Source organism: Nestor notabilis, unplaced genomic scaffold (assembly GCF_000696875.1).
Source record: "Nestor notabilis isolate BGI_N333 unplaced genomic scaffold, ASM69687v1 scaffold18341, whole genome shotgun sequence".
Classification (NCBI taxonomy): Eukaryota; Metazoa; Chordata; class Aves; order Psittaciformes; family Psittacidae; genus Nestor; species Nestor notabilis.
The window spans coordinates 39,724-55,480 of NW_009913683.1; the positions used below are offsets into that span (position 1 = coordinate 39,724).

Sequence of the window (15,757 nt, forward strand, 5' to 3'; positions counted from 1 at the left end):
ATACCAACGAAACCCAAACAAACTAGAACACAAACCATCCCAGAATGGGTAAAAGTCATTGAAAGGGACTGTGAATATTGTTAAGGACAAAAGAATCCCAGTGGGAGATGCCTGGGCTAGAAGAGGTGTGAAAGGATGCTGCAGAGCAGAGCAGCACTGTTCAGGCAGAGGTAAGGAATGCGATCTCAGGGTGAGCTTCTTCCAAAACTGGCTTCCACAAACCTGACATGCGGCTGTTTTCTGCCTCTCGCTGTCATTCTACTGCTTCTTTCCTTCCTGAAAGATGTGCTCCCTGCACAGGGCTGTGTCCTCCAAAGTTATTTGCCTCCTCCAGCTCTGTAACAAGACCCTCACAAGCTGGCAGCAGCCAAACTCAGTAATTGTTTTCTGGCCTGAGAGACTGAAGTCGAGCATTTTGGTTTTGCAGAGAAATATTTGCTTCCTAAGGAAACCAAGATTTATTATTATTTTTATTTATCTTTTAATTGCATTGGATAAAATTTCTTGTCCATAGCTAAAATTTCAAATTGGAATTGATTATATTCATGTCCTGGCTTTTATCCAGATTTTCAGTGAAAGAACATCTTTTTCAGAATACAAATATAACAGGCAGAACAGGTCACTCTCTGAAAAAGAAAGCTGCTGCGTACAGATGGGTTTTGCAACTGTGCGTTTCAGGGCTTGTGTCATCCCTCTCTTCAGGGAGTCTTCAGAAGCATTTCAAGGCTTCTTATTTCACTTTTCCTTTCAAATAGTACCTTATCTTCTGCATCACTTATTAAAGAAATAGGGCTCTCAGTTCCCTTTTGAACATTTGTAGCTGTTAATAAAATCGGACTAGGGTTTTTGGGGGGTTGTTTTTCAGAAACTTCAGAGTAGTCTTTTAGTCTAGTGCATCTTCCAATCCTCCCAGAGGAGTTTCCTTTGAACTAATGAAACAAAGGCACGACAGACACTTCCACAGCATCTTGCCTACTGCTGCCAGTGGGACTTGGTTCTGGAACAGGCTGTCCGGCTTCTTCTCCTGGTGTTGAATCCTCTGCAAAGGTACAAACCCACAACTTCACTTGAACCTGGCAGAGCTTATTTCCACCTCCTGGGGGACTATGATCAGGAGCTGCTGCATCACTGTTGATTGCCACCACTGTATAACTTGTCTCCCCTGTATCAATCAAATCTTCCTCATCAAGAGCAAATCTTCCGGATTAGCATATGTCTGATTTCAAGTCATGAACTAATAGTGTGTCCCTTAGTTACTTTCCCTTGATTTTACTGTACAGCTGGTTGATAGTCACAGGAAATAACATGAAATTTCAGAATATAATTTGTCCTTTCTCACTGCTTAGAATTATGTGCCTATGATCCGCTTGAGCATTACACTGTGGATGACCTGTATGTGCTACAGCTGATCCCTGATGTGTGTCTGGCACACTGAATTAGAAATAATTGCAGATACGTTAGAGAAGTCACGGAAAACCTGTCAGGTACATTTGTACTAAGCTTTATAAAGATGACTGGCCAGAGCTGACTCCACTTTTAATTTGGGAAGTTCTCCCTCTCCGGGCAAGGGACACATCTAACTATGATGCTTTCTAGGAAAGGGGCAAAAAGTCGTCCCTTGGAGCCAAGTTCTCACTCAGAAGTGGTGCCGGATATCTAGCACGAAAGTGTTTATTTGGCAATAAAATTCAGTAACTTCTACAGATCTCCTTCTCCAAAGACCCTGGAGTAAGTAAGCTGGTATGAACAAACAGTCCTGCTGAGGTGAGGAATGCTGCAAGCAACCAAGATGAATAGTGGCTGATGGGCTCAGCCCCTCTGAGGGTGGAGAGTGGTTGTGGTCCAGCTCCAATGGCCCACAGGGAATCATTGCAGAGAAGCTGTGGGTCATGCCCCCCTTAAATTACAAAGGGTTGTGCTGAATTAAATTGCTGTTGCCAAAAGAAATTAGCAAAATGTACTTGAACGTCTCTTAGCACAAAATGTTACACAGATTCGTACTGGTTCCAGGCCATAGAACTGGGTATTTTAGGTGTTTCAGAATAAGCATACAGGGTGCTGCATGTGGCTTCTTTTGGTTATGTTTGCAGTGTCTTGTCTGTGATAATACAGCATTCGAATCACAGGGTCATGTAGTTCCTTACCACACACCAGATTACTGTGGGTATCTTTACAGGTTGCTTTTATGTCAGTCTTCACTATGTCAGGCTGGTCCAGCATGTTCAAAGGACTCATTCTCAGTTCCTAACTCAATCATCCATGCCCTGGGTAATCCCACACAGGTCCTCTGTGCCTGATCTGTCCCTTTTCTCTGCCTGCAAAATAGGGATTGTATCTCACCGCCTCCCAGGAAAGCTGTGAGAATAAAAGCTCAAATACAATTTCAGGGGGATTTAATTAAGTACCTTTGCAGATAGAAGGTCTGTGCCCAACACCTTTCTTCCACGTTTTTCCCCACAAAGAGGAATGTTATTTCTCTGTGAAGAAAACCCCAACTTTGAAACTGTACAGTGTTGGGTTACCTCAGGGCAATCCATGCCATGAAAAGAGAGCACAGCGCTTCAAGGAGGATCTGAAAGCAATTAATGAGTTTACTTTGGCATGACTAAATGGACTGTGCTCCACCCACTCCCTTTTCAGCTGAGCATCTTCTCATTACAAGAATCATTTCTCTCTTTGTACTGATGCACTTTTCCATAGAAGTAAAGTATGATCTGTGGTTGCAGGAGCCCTGCATTGAAGCCTGCTCTAGCAGGTGCTGCAGCAGCGAATGCCAAGCAAACAGCCCTGCTGCGGGCATCATCTGTGTCCCAGCAGAGCTGGCATCACGGCTCCGCTCGGACCAAGGGGAAAAAGATGGTCTACCCAAGTGACACGCAGGATCTGTAGGCTGAAATTGGCCCCTGGCCACAGCTGGGAGCTTGATTATAATTCAGAGCTTTATGATTTGTACTTCCCACAGCAAAGTGCAGGCAAGACCTGGGGGGAGAGTAGATGCAAATGACTATGAAAGGAGCACTTCATCATTTCTGGGGGCTCAGCTTGAGCGCATTCTACTGGGTGTGAGCGAAGATGTAATGCCCAGATCCACTCGGCTAGTTGTTCACAGAAGCAGAATCCTGTTTCAATTCAAGATAATTGGCTGGAATAGGTTTGCCGTTCCTTCGCAGCTTGTTCCATATAATGTGTTCTCTTAATAATAATGGACTCTTCCCCATCTAAAACCATTGACAATCCTGGCAACAGAAGGAACTGGCAATTTCAACCGCATTTAAAGGCAGTGCAAAGAAATTCAGCTGTCTCCCATCAGTCCTAGTAGCTGGCAAGTTTTGCAGCATATCTGCAGTGGCTTGGTGTGAGCTGTTGGGTAAGGGTGTTCTGCAGCAAGCTGACACATTGGAGGGTCTTTTTCCTAAGGGATCTGTTGGGTATCACAGTGGGAGTAAATGGGCTTGAGAATTTCAGAAAAGGAGTTTGTGCACTCACATGCTGAGTTAGGATTTGGCTTCTCCCATTCAAGAGTCCCATCACAGGAAAAGCAGGTTAATGGGAGAGATACAGGGCTTTACCTCCTAATGGCTTCCTCAGAAGTGGAGGCTCAAATGGATCAACTGTCTTGAATAGTTTTCCTGGAGTTTGCAGACAGCCAAACTCTGAGTCATAGGCCAATGCCAATGGACCGTCCCGGCATATGAGCTTCTTGTCATGCCTGCATCATGCTGAAGGCAGCAGAGTGAACCTGAGCATTCAGCACGGAGAGAGAAGTGGGAGGACAGAACTGTAGCCATTTATTTCAGCATATTTAAGGGAGTATTAGTAAAAACAGTAACTAAACCGAAACTTCCACTCAGAGAGTGGGGGCTGAAAGAACCTGCAACAAAGAAGAAATGCTGTAAGCTGTTGCCTACCAAAAGCCACTATTCTTTACTGGAGATTGCTGAGATCAGAGAACAAAGTCGTTCATGCTGCGACAGTTATTTGATTCTTAGCAGGTCCTTGACAGTGCTGGAGGTAACACTGGCAGTAGGTAACGGTATGTTACCACAGGCAACAGCAGCTCTGAAGCTCAGCGCTCTATGTTCTTTTCTGTGGTTACTATCTTTTTGCTTCTTAAGAGCACCTCTCCACCAGATATTCTGACATTGCTTATTATGCTGCCCTGCTCTGGAGCAGCATTCCTCTGCCTGGAGAGGATGTGGCTCTTCAGGTCATGGCCCCCAGCCCCAGACTGTCTGTCTGTAGTCTTGAGAGCCAGAGGCATTGCCAGTAGCTCCCTTGGCTGATGCGAAATGATTGAAGAACTTTAGGTCAGTGTCCACATCATAAAACATGATGTTACCTGGGTGTCAAGACAGATAGGCAGATGTCAGGTAGGATGTGTGATCATTTGCAGGTCACAGCCGCAGGGATCCTGCCTGGGTCTGAATCAAATCACTTTGACAAGAGATACGGGTGCTGCACTTAGCGGAAGGGTCTCCCGTTTTTGGCTTGCACTGAATCATTCTAGTGTTCACCATGCAAAGATCAAACTGCAGTCTTGTACTCCCTAAATAAGCCTTGTCTGCAGCAAACATGCCCATCACTTTTATTGCTGTCAGGCAGATACAGAAGGAATTAGTTGTCAGGGAATGCTTCTAATTTAAATGTTAGCCTCTGTTATTATTTCAGAGTGGCAAATTTTATGATTTTGTCTAAAAGCCTGCACTTGGTAAATTAAAACATTTTGTAAAAGCTGCGTTCTGTCTGCAACAGCTCTCACATGTTGAGAGGGGAATGCAAGAGACAGGTTATGGTGAATAATGTTAGTGGGGGTGATGGAACACAGATAAACCAGGTGTTGTTAACAGCTGTGGGCTGAGCAGATTTTTTCCTCTCCACAAGCCAAACTTTGTTGTACCTATATGGAGAAGTGTTCCTCAAAGCACTTAGTGTCCTGCGTCATGGTGCAAAAGGGCTCTGAATGACTTTGAAAGTAAATGCAGTCTGGAGTGTTGCTTCCACCAGTGGCTGAGACGCAGCAATGTCATTGAGGCTGGCCTGGGTGAGTGCAGGTGAGGAGGCACGCTGCTGGCACAGTGCTGGTCCTCAGTGGCCACTGGCCTCCCCGCACAGGGCACTGCAGCAGGATGTCACTGCTCGGCACATCTGGAAGTGCCAAAGCTCACCTGCCTGTCCCTCTCTACAGATGCAGTCTAGTGAAGGCTTATTGCGATGACATGAAGCTGTTCTGCATAGCAGACAGCCCCTAAGTTAAATACATTTGTTATTTTGAATTAGCTTCTGTCAGAATCACAGAGCTGCTTTATTTAATTCATTACCAGGGTATTTACTCCATGATGGATAAATATGGGTTATTATGTCTTATTAAGTCCACAAAATGCCTTGCAAGATTTCTATGCCTGTTGATCTCACATTTTCTGAGTCGCAAAAGCAGGACTAGTCACTATAAATCAAGAGAAATACATTGTCCTCAATGCATTTAAAGCAAATATAAAAAAAGAGAAGTTGTTCCCAGATCATGGTTTTCAAGAAGTGTCCAATTTCTTGCTTCTAACAAACCTTTTCAGTGAAAGAAAAAAGCCCAGGGGTTGTCATATAGCTCTCATTGTTTCTGTTATTTATCAAACCTGTATTTAAAACAGAGAAGTGTAAACTCTTAGCTTCTCTAGGGAACAGGACTCTTCCAAAAAGCTGCCTGATACTACAAGCACATTGAATGAATTTTACCTCACGTAGACTTGGGTATTTTAGCTGTTGAATTTTCTTCCTCTGGATAAGGCTCAAGCACGGAAACTTTCTGTCTGCTCCAGTTGCTTTCAACTCTGAATGACAGAGACCTTTGCTTTTCAAGCCAGAAACCTCTTTATTGCATCAGAAGACCTTGGTTTAGGTTTTTCCATAACTTGTGTCCTCCCTCCTTGCTGCAGTGCCATCCCCTGCAGAACTCAGCCTGGAAGGACAGAGGATGCTCTTGGAGGCACAGCTGGTTTCTCTGTGGCTTGCTCTGTGCATCTCCTTCATGTGTTCTGAAGCAGAAATGGCTCAAAAGTGGGAGCAGCTTCAGAGCAGCACTATTTCTGAAGCAGAACCTTTCCCTCCTGGCATGAGAGGCCCATGCTTGGCACCAGCAATGGAGCTCAGGGAAGGACAGACAGAAGCAGACAAAAAGCAGAAAAATGCACCTTTGGAGTGTGATGGGAACTTTTGCATTAGGAAAACGTTCAATGTAATGGCCTTGTATTCTCAGTATTTCTCTTATGCCCTCTTATGAGGTCTTTACATACCTCGTAAGTATGAAATATTATAACCTGCAGGGACCTGTAAGGACAATTTCATTTGGCTTTGCAAGTTCAGTACTCCAGTAATGAAAGCATTTTCTTTGCATCTTCATGCGAGCAGACAGGGACAAGCATTTTGGTATGTATTCCTACTAAGACTGTAGTAACACAGCCCATGGAGAAAGACTCCATTACTGTTATGATTTGGCTCATCATTAAGTTCTGTCCAGTAATGAAGATGAATCATGTCTTTACAAGCCATTTCTTTAAAATTAGCTTATATTAAGGTGTAAGAGTGAGCAGCCTTGACCCTGGACACTTTTACAGACTCTATAATGGAATTGTATGCCGAATTATCTGATTTATCTTTGTCAGACAGGAAAAAATCCCTGCAGGCGAGTACTGGGAAGATACCATGAACCCACGAAGTGCAGGGGTTCATGCCTAACAGCTGACCTGGCCTTCCTGAGCACAGGCAATGCAGTCTATGCTTTTGCCCAAAATATCACACTGTTCCTAATCTGATTTTAATCTGGTTTTAATGTTTCCAAGTGCAATGAAATCCCTAAGAGCTCACAGATCCAGACCCAGCTACTCTCCTGACAGTTGGGTTAGCTGCACTGGTGAGGAGGGAGTTTGTATTTAAAAATGCACTTGTCATAATCCCAGGTAGGTTTACAGTCAGGGACAGGAACTGAGTCAGTTTATGTGTGTTGACAACATGAGTTGTGTGACTAGCATCTGGTGACAGCGCTGGCAAATTTTAACTAAGAAGTAGACCTTATTCTTATTCTACCTGTCAAACTCCAGTGAAATGTATGTAATTTATTTTCCTGAAGTAAGTCCTTTCGTTTTTTGGTATTTAGATTTGCTAGACTACTGACCAAACAAAGATCTGAATTTTTATCCGGTTTCTTTGGCTCTAATCAACACTTAGTCTACATTCATCTTAATTCAAATTTCAGCAATTTGACATTTCTTTCTGACGCAAAAAAGCAACAAAAATGAAAATGCTAGATCATCTCATGAAAATGAAAAATTACATAAATTTTATGACTCAAATAGTGTTGAAGTGAGAAAACAAAATATCTTCTATAGGTGCAAAGGGTCACTCTGCACAATTCAAATTGATGTGCTTGAAAAAGTACATTTCTCCTGGGCTTTCTCTGTTTGACTTAGAGGAGCCAGCACAAATGTTAAGTTATAATTCATGAAGAACACTGAAGTCTGTTAGAAGTAGCTCAGAATGTTTGTAAGTGGATAATAACTGCAGCAAACCAGCATGTGATTGCTTAAGTGTTTGAACCTTTGATGGAATAAACCAGTTCTGCAAATAATGCTGTAGGATAGAATAGCATGCCTTTGGCAAGCGGGGTATTTTGCACCACCCAGGTTTATCCACCTAAATGCTGTTCTGCCAGGTCGTAGTTCGAATGCATGACAAAGAAATGAATGGGAACTCTGGCAAAGGAGCACATCCAGTGAAGGAACCCAAGGATGAAGCCTTGCATGTTCCCACAGCCTCTGTGCAGAGATGCTGATGGGTGCTCAGCCACCCTGGGGCTGCTCAGTGCAGGGTCCCCATTGCGCTGGGGCCGCAGCGATGCTGTGTGTGTCACACAGGGCACATGTGTGTATAGATACACATAAATACACATGGTGGCATTCACCAACCAGGCCATCAGTGGCAATTTCTGACAGCCCATGTCTCTGGAAGACATGTGCGGCCATTTCTCCTTTGGTAGCAAGGAGTCCTGCTTCTGACCTCACGCGTGCAACAGCCCTCCGCCTCTATGGCTGTAAGTGATGTCCTCCAAATAAAAAATAAGAAGTTGTTGATATTTGTCTCCAATCCTGTAAGCAAACCTGCCTGTTTCCTGCTCAGCCCCTCTGCCTGCCCAGCACCTGATGCTGCCAGATGCCCCCCACCGTGGGCATGGGGGCCCACTGCAGGAAGGCAGCACAAAAAGGCTCTTCACATCTGTGTTTCTGAGCTTGGAGCCTGCTCTGCAAATGACTGCAAAGGAGGGGAAGGAGAAGACAAGGGATTTCCATCCATATCACTGCTCTTTGCTGTGGCTCTCCCTGCTGTTCTGGCTCGTGCACAGGATCTCCCCAGACACACAGCAGCACCTGAAACTTCTCATTTTCAGGTTGTGTTTCACTTGTTACGCTGTCCTCCATGCCACAGGAGAGCAAGAAGGGGACAGTGTCAGATACAAAGCTGGAAGCTCTCTGAAGGCAGAAATCCTCAGATGTCCTCTGCTAAACTCCATAACAGAGAGAAAGAAAGATGCTGCAAATTAGTAAAGATGCTTCACCTCATGTAGCTGTTGTGCTGCGTACACAGAAAAGGAGGAGGAGAGAAGAGATGAGGAAGATGAGGGCACATCCTCACTCTATTTTGCTGCTCTGCTAGATCTGCACATATCAGTCTCTCCCATCGTCTATGTGTGTGGTTGTGATACACCTCAGGATAAGCGAGGAAGAAATACGCTATTGGCTATTTCCTATGCGGTGTGTCATCTGGCAGGCGGTATATATCACAGGGAAAGCAGGGACCACTCAGTCTCTCAGCAAAGCTGCTTCAGTGTATATAGCTCAGAGATACTTTGAGGATGGAAAGAAAAGGGAAAAGCAGCCCTTGCTTTTTAGATTCTGACAAGCTCTGAAATTACCTGACAGATGAAGGACTATATGGAAAACAAATCAAGTGGATTTCTGAGAAGTTGTTGTGGGACAGAAGCAGAACAGTGTGCAGAAAGGAAATATTAACTAGGATTTCTTCCTAGGCGCAGAGAAGAAAGTGTTTGGGCATCTCTGATATTTCAGCATCTGAGTCAACTTCTGTACATAGGACATATGGGACTGAAAAACGACAGCAGCTGGAGAGTTCTTGAAGCAAAGCTCACATATAATCAGCATAGGAACTAGGACCTATTTATCCACTCCTCTGTGTAGTTTGCAACCACGGGGCAGATTTTAAAATGCAAGGGGGTGTGTGCCCTCCTGCAACCACTGACTTTAGCACCTGAGCTGCCAGGAAGAACAGCAGGAGGAACGAGCAGCCTGCCTGGGGACACAGGCAGTGCTGGAGCTTTGCTTCCCAAGACCTGAGGCTTTGTTTCCCAAGCCATGAGCAGGCACACGTGGTTCCCTCTGCAGTACATCTCTAAGCCCTTCTGGAGAGCGGAGAATCACAACACAACCAACTTCTTCTCTGCACTGTATGGCTCCCCTAACAAATCCTTCTTCCACAGTGACTTGGACCTGGAGGACCTGGGGGACTTTGGCAGTGGGACCAGGTACGAGGGTGAGTCCCAGAGCCGGACAGTGAAGGCACTGCTGATAGTAGCCTACTCCGTGATCATCTGCATCTCACTCTTTGGCAACATCCTGGTGTGCCACGTGGTGATCAAGAACAAAAGGATGCACTCAGCCACCAGCCTCTTCATCGTCAACCTGGCCGTTGCTGATGTGATGATCACCATTTTGAACACCCCCTTCACGCTGGTGAGCATCCGGCTTGTCTGTGCTTTGCTGGTGTCTGTGTGTGCCTGTCAGCTGTGTGCACGTGTATTGAATGGGCCGGGAACAGGCTGGTAGGCAGACTTTCTTTTTGTCCCTCTCTCTTTTTCCTCTGGGACAAGCTGCTGTCGTGCCCACTGCTCCCCACCACCTCTTGCAGCAGGTAGAGCTCAGCGAGCAGAGCTCATCATGCCCACTGCTCCCCACCACCCCTTGCAGCAGGTAGAGCTCAGCGAGCAGAGCTGGGACACTAATGACCCCTCCTCATGTCCCTCCACTGCAGCTCTCCTCCCTCTTGCGGGACAGTGCCAAGGCACAAATGTTGAAGTGCTATTTGTCTTTTAATGGGGAAGGAAGCAGGGACGAGTTTGACACTAGAAAATCCAATTAACTGCCAATTTCCTACGGAAATGATGCAAAAGAGATCAGTCCTTGTGAAGAGATGATTGCAGGGGAAACTGCTAGGTCTGTGCTCAGCTGTGTCAGCTTGACATGCCTCTCACTGGGGCATTACATCCTGCTTCTTGGGGCTGATTGTCCTGTGCTTATTTCAGTTACTAAGTAATATAAGACATAAAAACCTATTAAGATAATGAGGTGGGGATAGTTAAATGGATTCATTTCTTGCCCCACTGTCACAAGCTATAAACAATGAGAAAGTAGGACTCTCTATAGCTGAATTTGACACAGCCCTCTGGTTCAAAAGCGTCTCATGTAGTCCTGCTTCAGTCCTTGCACAGAGTTGTGCCTACAGAGTTCTGCCTTCCAAAAGCAGTTCCTGCATTGCCAGTTTGAGTTCACCTGTTCTTAAATTGATCCTGTTTCTTTGATGAGATTTCTCTGCCTTGCTCTGGCAGGATTTGCATCCCACAATCTGTTCAGGGGAAGGGTAGTGCCCTCTTGTGTGTTTGCATGATAGTCACACATTAGGCACAAGTAATTAAATAACTAATCTCTTGGGAAGGAGCTTTACATCAACTTCAAAGAAACAGCACTTTGCTACACATTCAGTGACAGAGTCATTACTACTGGTGTTGTCTCTATAGAGAAATTAATTGGATTAATTGAAAACAGACTAGCTACTTGACTAAATTTCTGTGTCGACAGATGTTTTTTTGTAAATGTGCTTTATTTCAAATTAGCTTCATCTGCTTCCAGAATGAGTTACATAATTTGGAATAAACATGGCAGGAATAATAAGGGGGTGAGACAATAACCATTATTTGGAATAATGTCTCCTGCAGAAAATCCACAATAAGTAACACCCTCTGGGAACTCGTAGGAAATGCCAGGCTGCCCTCACCACGGCAGGCTCATTGCCCCGCTCCCCCCCCCAGAGCAGCTGGATTTCATACCTGGGTGGAGATGGCTTCTGTACCTGCAGCAGTCAGATCAATGAGGGCAGCCCAGCCTTTGATGTGTGAGGTGCTTTTTCAACTGGAGGGGAAAATTTTCCTCTCTGTCTCTGTAACTTAATTGACACCTCTGAAATTGCTGTTGATGCATCTCACACAATGTGCTAAGAGGAGAGTTGGGCTTAGATAACAGTGGGCAAGCAAGATTCTGCCGCCCAGCTCCATGTCCTGTTTCTGAGGCAGCTGGTAGCTGCAGGCTCCAGGAAGGGTATGGACATGGGGCAGGCAGGCAGGGGTGCTCCAGACAGGCATTCCCTCACTCAGAGGTGGTACCTCACTATTTCAGTGCTCTCAGTGATTTTTTCTTTCATGAATTTCTTTAAGTTTTGAACCCATGCAACTTTCCGCAGCCACAAATTCAAATGCGCAACTGTTTTTTAAGAAGGCAGGCTACTGTTCCTCTCTGTGGACCCACATCAAGGAGTTGAGGTAGATTTAGATTAAATATTAGGAAGAAATTCTTCCCTGCGAGGGAAGAGATGCTGGCACAGGGTGCCCAGAGAAGCTGGGGCTGCCCCATCCCTGGCAGTGTTCAAGGCCAGGTTGGACACAGGGGCTTGGAGCAATCTCTTCTAGTGGAAGGTGTCTCTGACCATGGCAGGCGGCTGGAACTGGATGATCTTTAAGGTCCCTTCCAACTCAAACCATTCTGGGATTTTCCAGAAGGGCCATGTTACATGTACCCATGTACACATGCACATGCAAACACACATGCACAGAGCACTACTCGAGCAGACTTTTTTGTGACAAATCTCACCTCTGTTTCAGAGCATCTTGCATAGTCACTGTTTCCCCAGAAAAACTAATGTATCTACAAAGCATAAGGAAACTATTAAAGCATTTGTTCCTTTCCATACTCCTGGGAAATCTATTTGGTACTCTTCAGATAATGCACACTTTCTGATCCAGTTTTGTCTGTTCTCCAGGTGCGGTTTGTAAGCAGTACCTGGGTTTTTGGGAAGCTGATGTGTCACGTAAGCCGGTTTGTTCAGTACTGCTCTGTTCATGTGTCTGTGCTGACCCTTGCAGCCATCGCTCTGGATCGGCATCAGGTATGTGATACACATGACCCCTAATTTTGCTAGAAAATAAGGCACAAAATACATAGTTTTCCCCCCTTCAAATCTACTTTTCATGGTGGTGGACAAAAAACGCATGTTTTTTTTACAGTGAGGGTGACCAAACACTGGAGCAGGCTGCCCAGAGAAGTTGTGGAGTCTCTGTCCTTGGAGATACTCAAAACCTGTCCAGAAACAGCCCTGGGCAGCCTGCTTTAGCTGACCCTACTGTGTGCAATGGACTAGGGTCCCTGTACAGCTTAGCCACTCTGCCAAGCACAGCCCTGAAAGCACAGCAGGAACATATACTGAGGTTCAAGCATCAGTAAGCCAAGGCATTATCTCAGCATGAGTTTGTGAAGAATCTTACAGATTTAGGCTTGCCTCACTATTTTGAGATTCCTAAGACTGGAAGCAGTGAGAACTATGTTAGCACGTTCTGTTCAAGGTGAAAAAATCTCCTCTATTCCCTTTGCCCCATTACTTTTTGGCACATACCAACAAGGAAAACATTACAGATTACAGTGCAAACCAAAGGGTTTCCTTGAAGTAGAGCACAGTTTGTCATTTTTGCTTAAGATGATAAATGCTGTGCACTGGGAGAGCAGATCCTGCAAGGCGCGCCCTCACCCAGAGACCGTGGTGCTGGAGTCACTAAAATGTTACTGAAAAGCAATTTCACATGATAAATGACATGGTTAGATGAAGTTCAAAATCGTAACAAATTCCACTCTGATCATCTGGAATGGGCTCCATCTGGTGTCAGAAAATTACAGTCACTGCCAGAGTATAGATCATCCATTTCTGTCTTTTCTGCTTCAAAAGTTTGGTAGTCTGCCCTTTCTCTGTGCAATATTGCAGCTCTTGAAAGCAAAGCATTTTAATAATGATTCATTTTAATCAGTAGATTCTGGGATCATTGCAAGGCATGGCTAGGTGTCAAGAAGAGTTTGTTTAAGGGCAAACACAGTCCCTGCCTTTAAATTCAGTGAAGTAGTTTGCTCAGAACTGGAATTAGCTATATGACCCAAGGAGATAAAAGTAGGACATGTCACCTAGCAAAGAGAAATCAGTGCTTGCCTCTAAAAATATTGTTAGTCCTGAGAGGTACCAGAGCAGACAGGTGCTCCAGGGGAGCTGTAGAAGCTTGGTGAAATAGGTATTTTTAATGCGACTAGAAAAGCCATGCCAAATACCAAAGACTTCCTCAGCAAAGAGATCATTTGGTCTATTTTTAATTATTGGGTTTTTGCCTAATATAATTATCCATAGTGCATGTAGCTCAAAAGACACCTAATCATCATGATCTCTGAAGTCAAGCTGATGGGTGACATGAGCATGTTTCTTTGCTCAGGGCACAGGTCCAGCAGTAACAGCACTTGCACAAACCCCTGCATTTTCTAGCTGTTGTACTCTGATGGCCTGTAAAATGAGTTTCAACACTGGAGGGATGCAGAACTGCTGCAGCACTTCTAACTGCATCATGATGCTCAAAGAGTGACCAAGATGTTGTCAGATAAAGTAGCCCTCTTAGCAGCAACACACATGGAGGACATCATGCTGTAGCCAGTACTGCACAGGGTAAGCTGTGAATGTAAAAGGGACCAGCCTTCAAGGTTGTCAGTGTCATTCTGGCCAAGGATTACATTCGACCATGGTCCTCCAGGTCACTCTCTCTTGTGTGTCCACCAAATGCAGTGAGCACCATGGTTGCCATCTGTACTGGAGACCTTATCTCCTAATTAGGAGACTTTCTGCACTCCCTGGAGTACAAATCAGAACAGCTTCTTGGCTTTCAACTTGTGCCACACTTCAGGTCCATGTTGAGCATTTCTTGCTGTATTGGAAAGCACACAGGCTGTTTGCTTCTTAGTGATCAGCAAGAAATGCTTGCTCCTGAGCATGGACAAAGCAAAGATACATTATTTTTTTTCTAGAGATTGCTGCTTGATTTTGTCAATTGAAGACACTATAAATCCTCAGGTATAAATTCTCTGCAGGTTATCATGCACCCTCTGAAGCCACGCATGTCCATGGTGAAAGGAGGAATTTGCATCATTATCATCTGGGTTATGGCCAGCTGCTTCTCACTGCCTCATGCCATTTATCAGACTTTGACAAGATTTTATATTGGGTAAGACATTTACATGGTGCTTTTTTTAATACGACATAAGCAGCTTAACCAAAGCTCCACAGATTCTAAAGCACACATCTCCACCTGTGTAATTAAAGAGGAAAGTATGGTGACACAGAGAAGTGTCCCTTCTGTTTGACTAGGTGGAGTCTTTCTCATGGGAGGACGATGCAAATCAATGAAATTACTTTCAGGCTAGTTTGTTGTCAGCTCAGAGATTTGGTTCTGTAATTTGAGGCAAGCACAGAAGAGGTGCTTTTTGTCATTACGGGGCACAGATGTCAATATGGATTATTTATTTTCTTGAGGATGTGTTTAAAGTATCTGCATTGGGGCCGAAGGTCAAACTTAAAGCAATTTTTTCCATTGAAAGTGGCACCTTGTTGCTGAAGGACTTCTGTACCTTTACTGAGACTTGTGAGAACATCTGAGATGTTTGTCCTCTGGGAATTGTGTGGAACTGACTATTCTTTCTCTCTTTGTTCTTCAGAAACAGGACAATACGAATGGTCTGCCTCCCCAGCTTCCCTCCTCCTGCTGATCTTTTCTGGAAGTATTTGGATTTGACTACTTTTGTGCTCTTGTATGTCCTACCATTGCTTGTGATCTCCATCACATACACCATGGTGGCCAAGAAGCTCTGGCTGAGAAACGCCATCGGGGATCTCACCATGGAGCAATACTATGCCCATCAACGGAAAAAGAAGATGACACTGAAGATGCTGATGGTGGTGGTGGTTGTGTTTGCAGTGTGCTGGTTCCCCCTGAACTGCTACGTGGTATTGATCTCCTGTAGGGCCATCCACAGTAGCAATGCTCTGTACTTTGCTTTTCACTGGTTTGCCATGAGCAGCACCTGCTACAACCCCTTCATTTACTGTTGGCTGAATGAGAACTTTAGATCTGAGTTGAAGTCTCTGCTGTGTGTGTGCCGGCGAAGGAGCGTATCCCAGAGCCATGCTCTGCAGTCCATCTCCCCACCTTTCAGGCATGCCTGGGTTGAGAACTGCCATTATAAAAGAGGCAGTGCCTGCCAGAAGGCAAGAGTATCCTCCCAGAGGAACTCTGCAAAGACAGATATATCCAGTGTTCAGCCAATTGTGGCAGAAAACTAAAGCCTTCATCTGAGGACCAGGCAGCATTGTGTTATAATTGCAGAGACATTGGAAAGAATTAGTTGGAAAAGACTGCTGGAGATCGAGTCCAACCTTCTGCCCAAACCAAGCTAGCTTCAGCTTTCAACTGGGTTATGCAGGGTCTTGCTCAGTCAGGTTTTCAAAAATCTCCAGGGAGGGACTGCCCACATGTGAGCTCCAGAATAAGGGGTGTTGAGTGAGTTTTTAA

At 44.9% G+C, this 15,757-nt stretch overlaps 1 protein-coding gene across 1 annotated transcript; it reads left to right on the forward strand.

Annotated features, from left to right (window-relative positions):
* The first annotated feature begins 9,409 nt into the window (after nucleotides 1-9,409).
* On the forward strand, nucleotides 9,410-15,555 carry LOC104412562 (probable G-protein coupled receptor 83). The gene is made up of 4 exons (XM_010023313.1): nucleotides 9,410-9,791; nucleotides 12,148-12,273; nucleotides 14,280-14,413; nucleotides 14,904-15,555. The coding sequence occupies exons 1-4, from the start codon at nucleotides 9,414-9,416 to the stop codon at nucleotides 15,526-15,528; spliced, it is 1,263 nt and encodes a 420-aa protein (XP_010021615.1). The 5' UTR covers nucleotides 9,410-9,413; the 3' UTR covers nucleotides 15,529-15,555.
* Nucleotides 15,556-15,757: the final 202 nt, after the last annotated feature.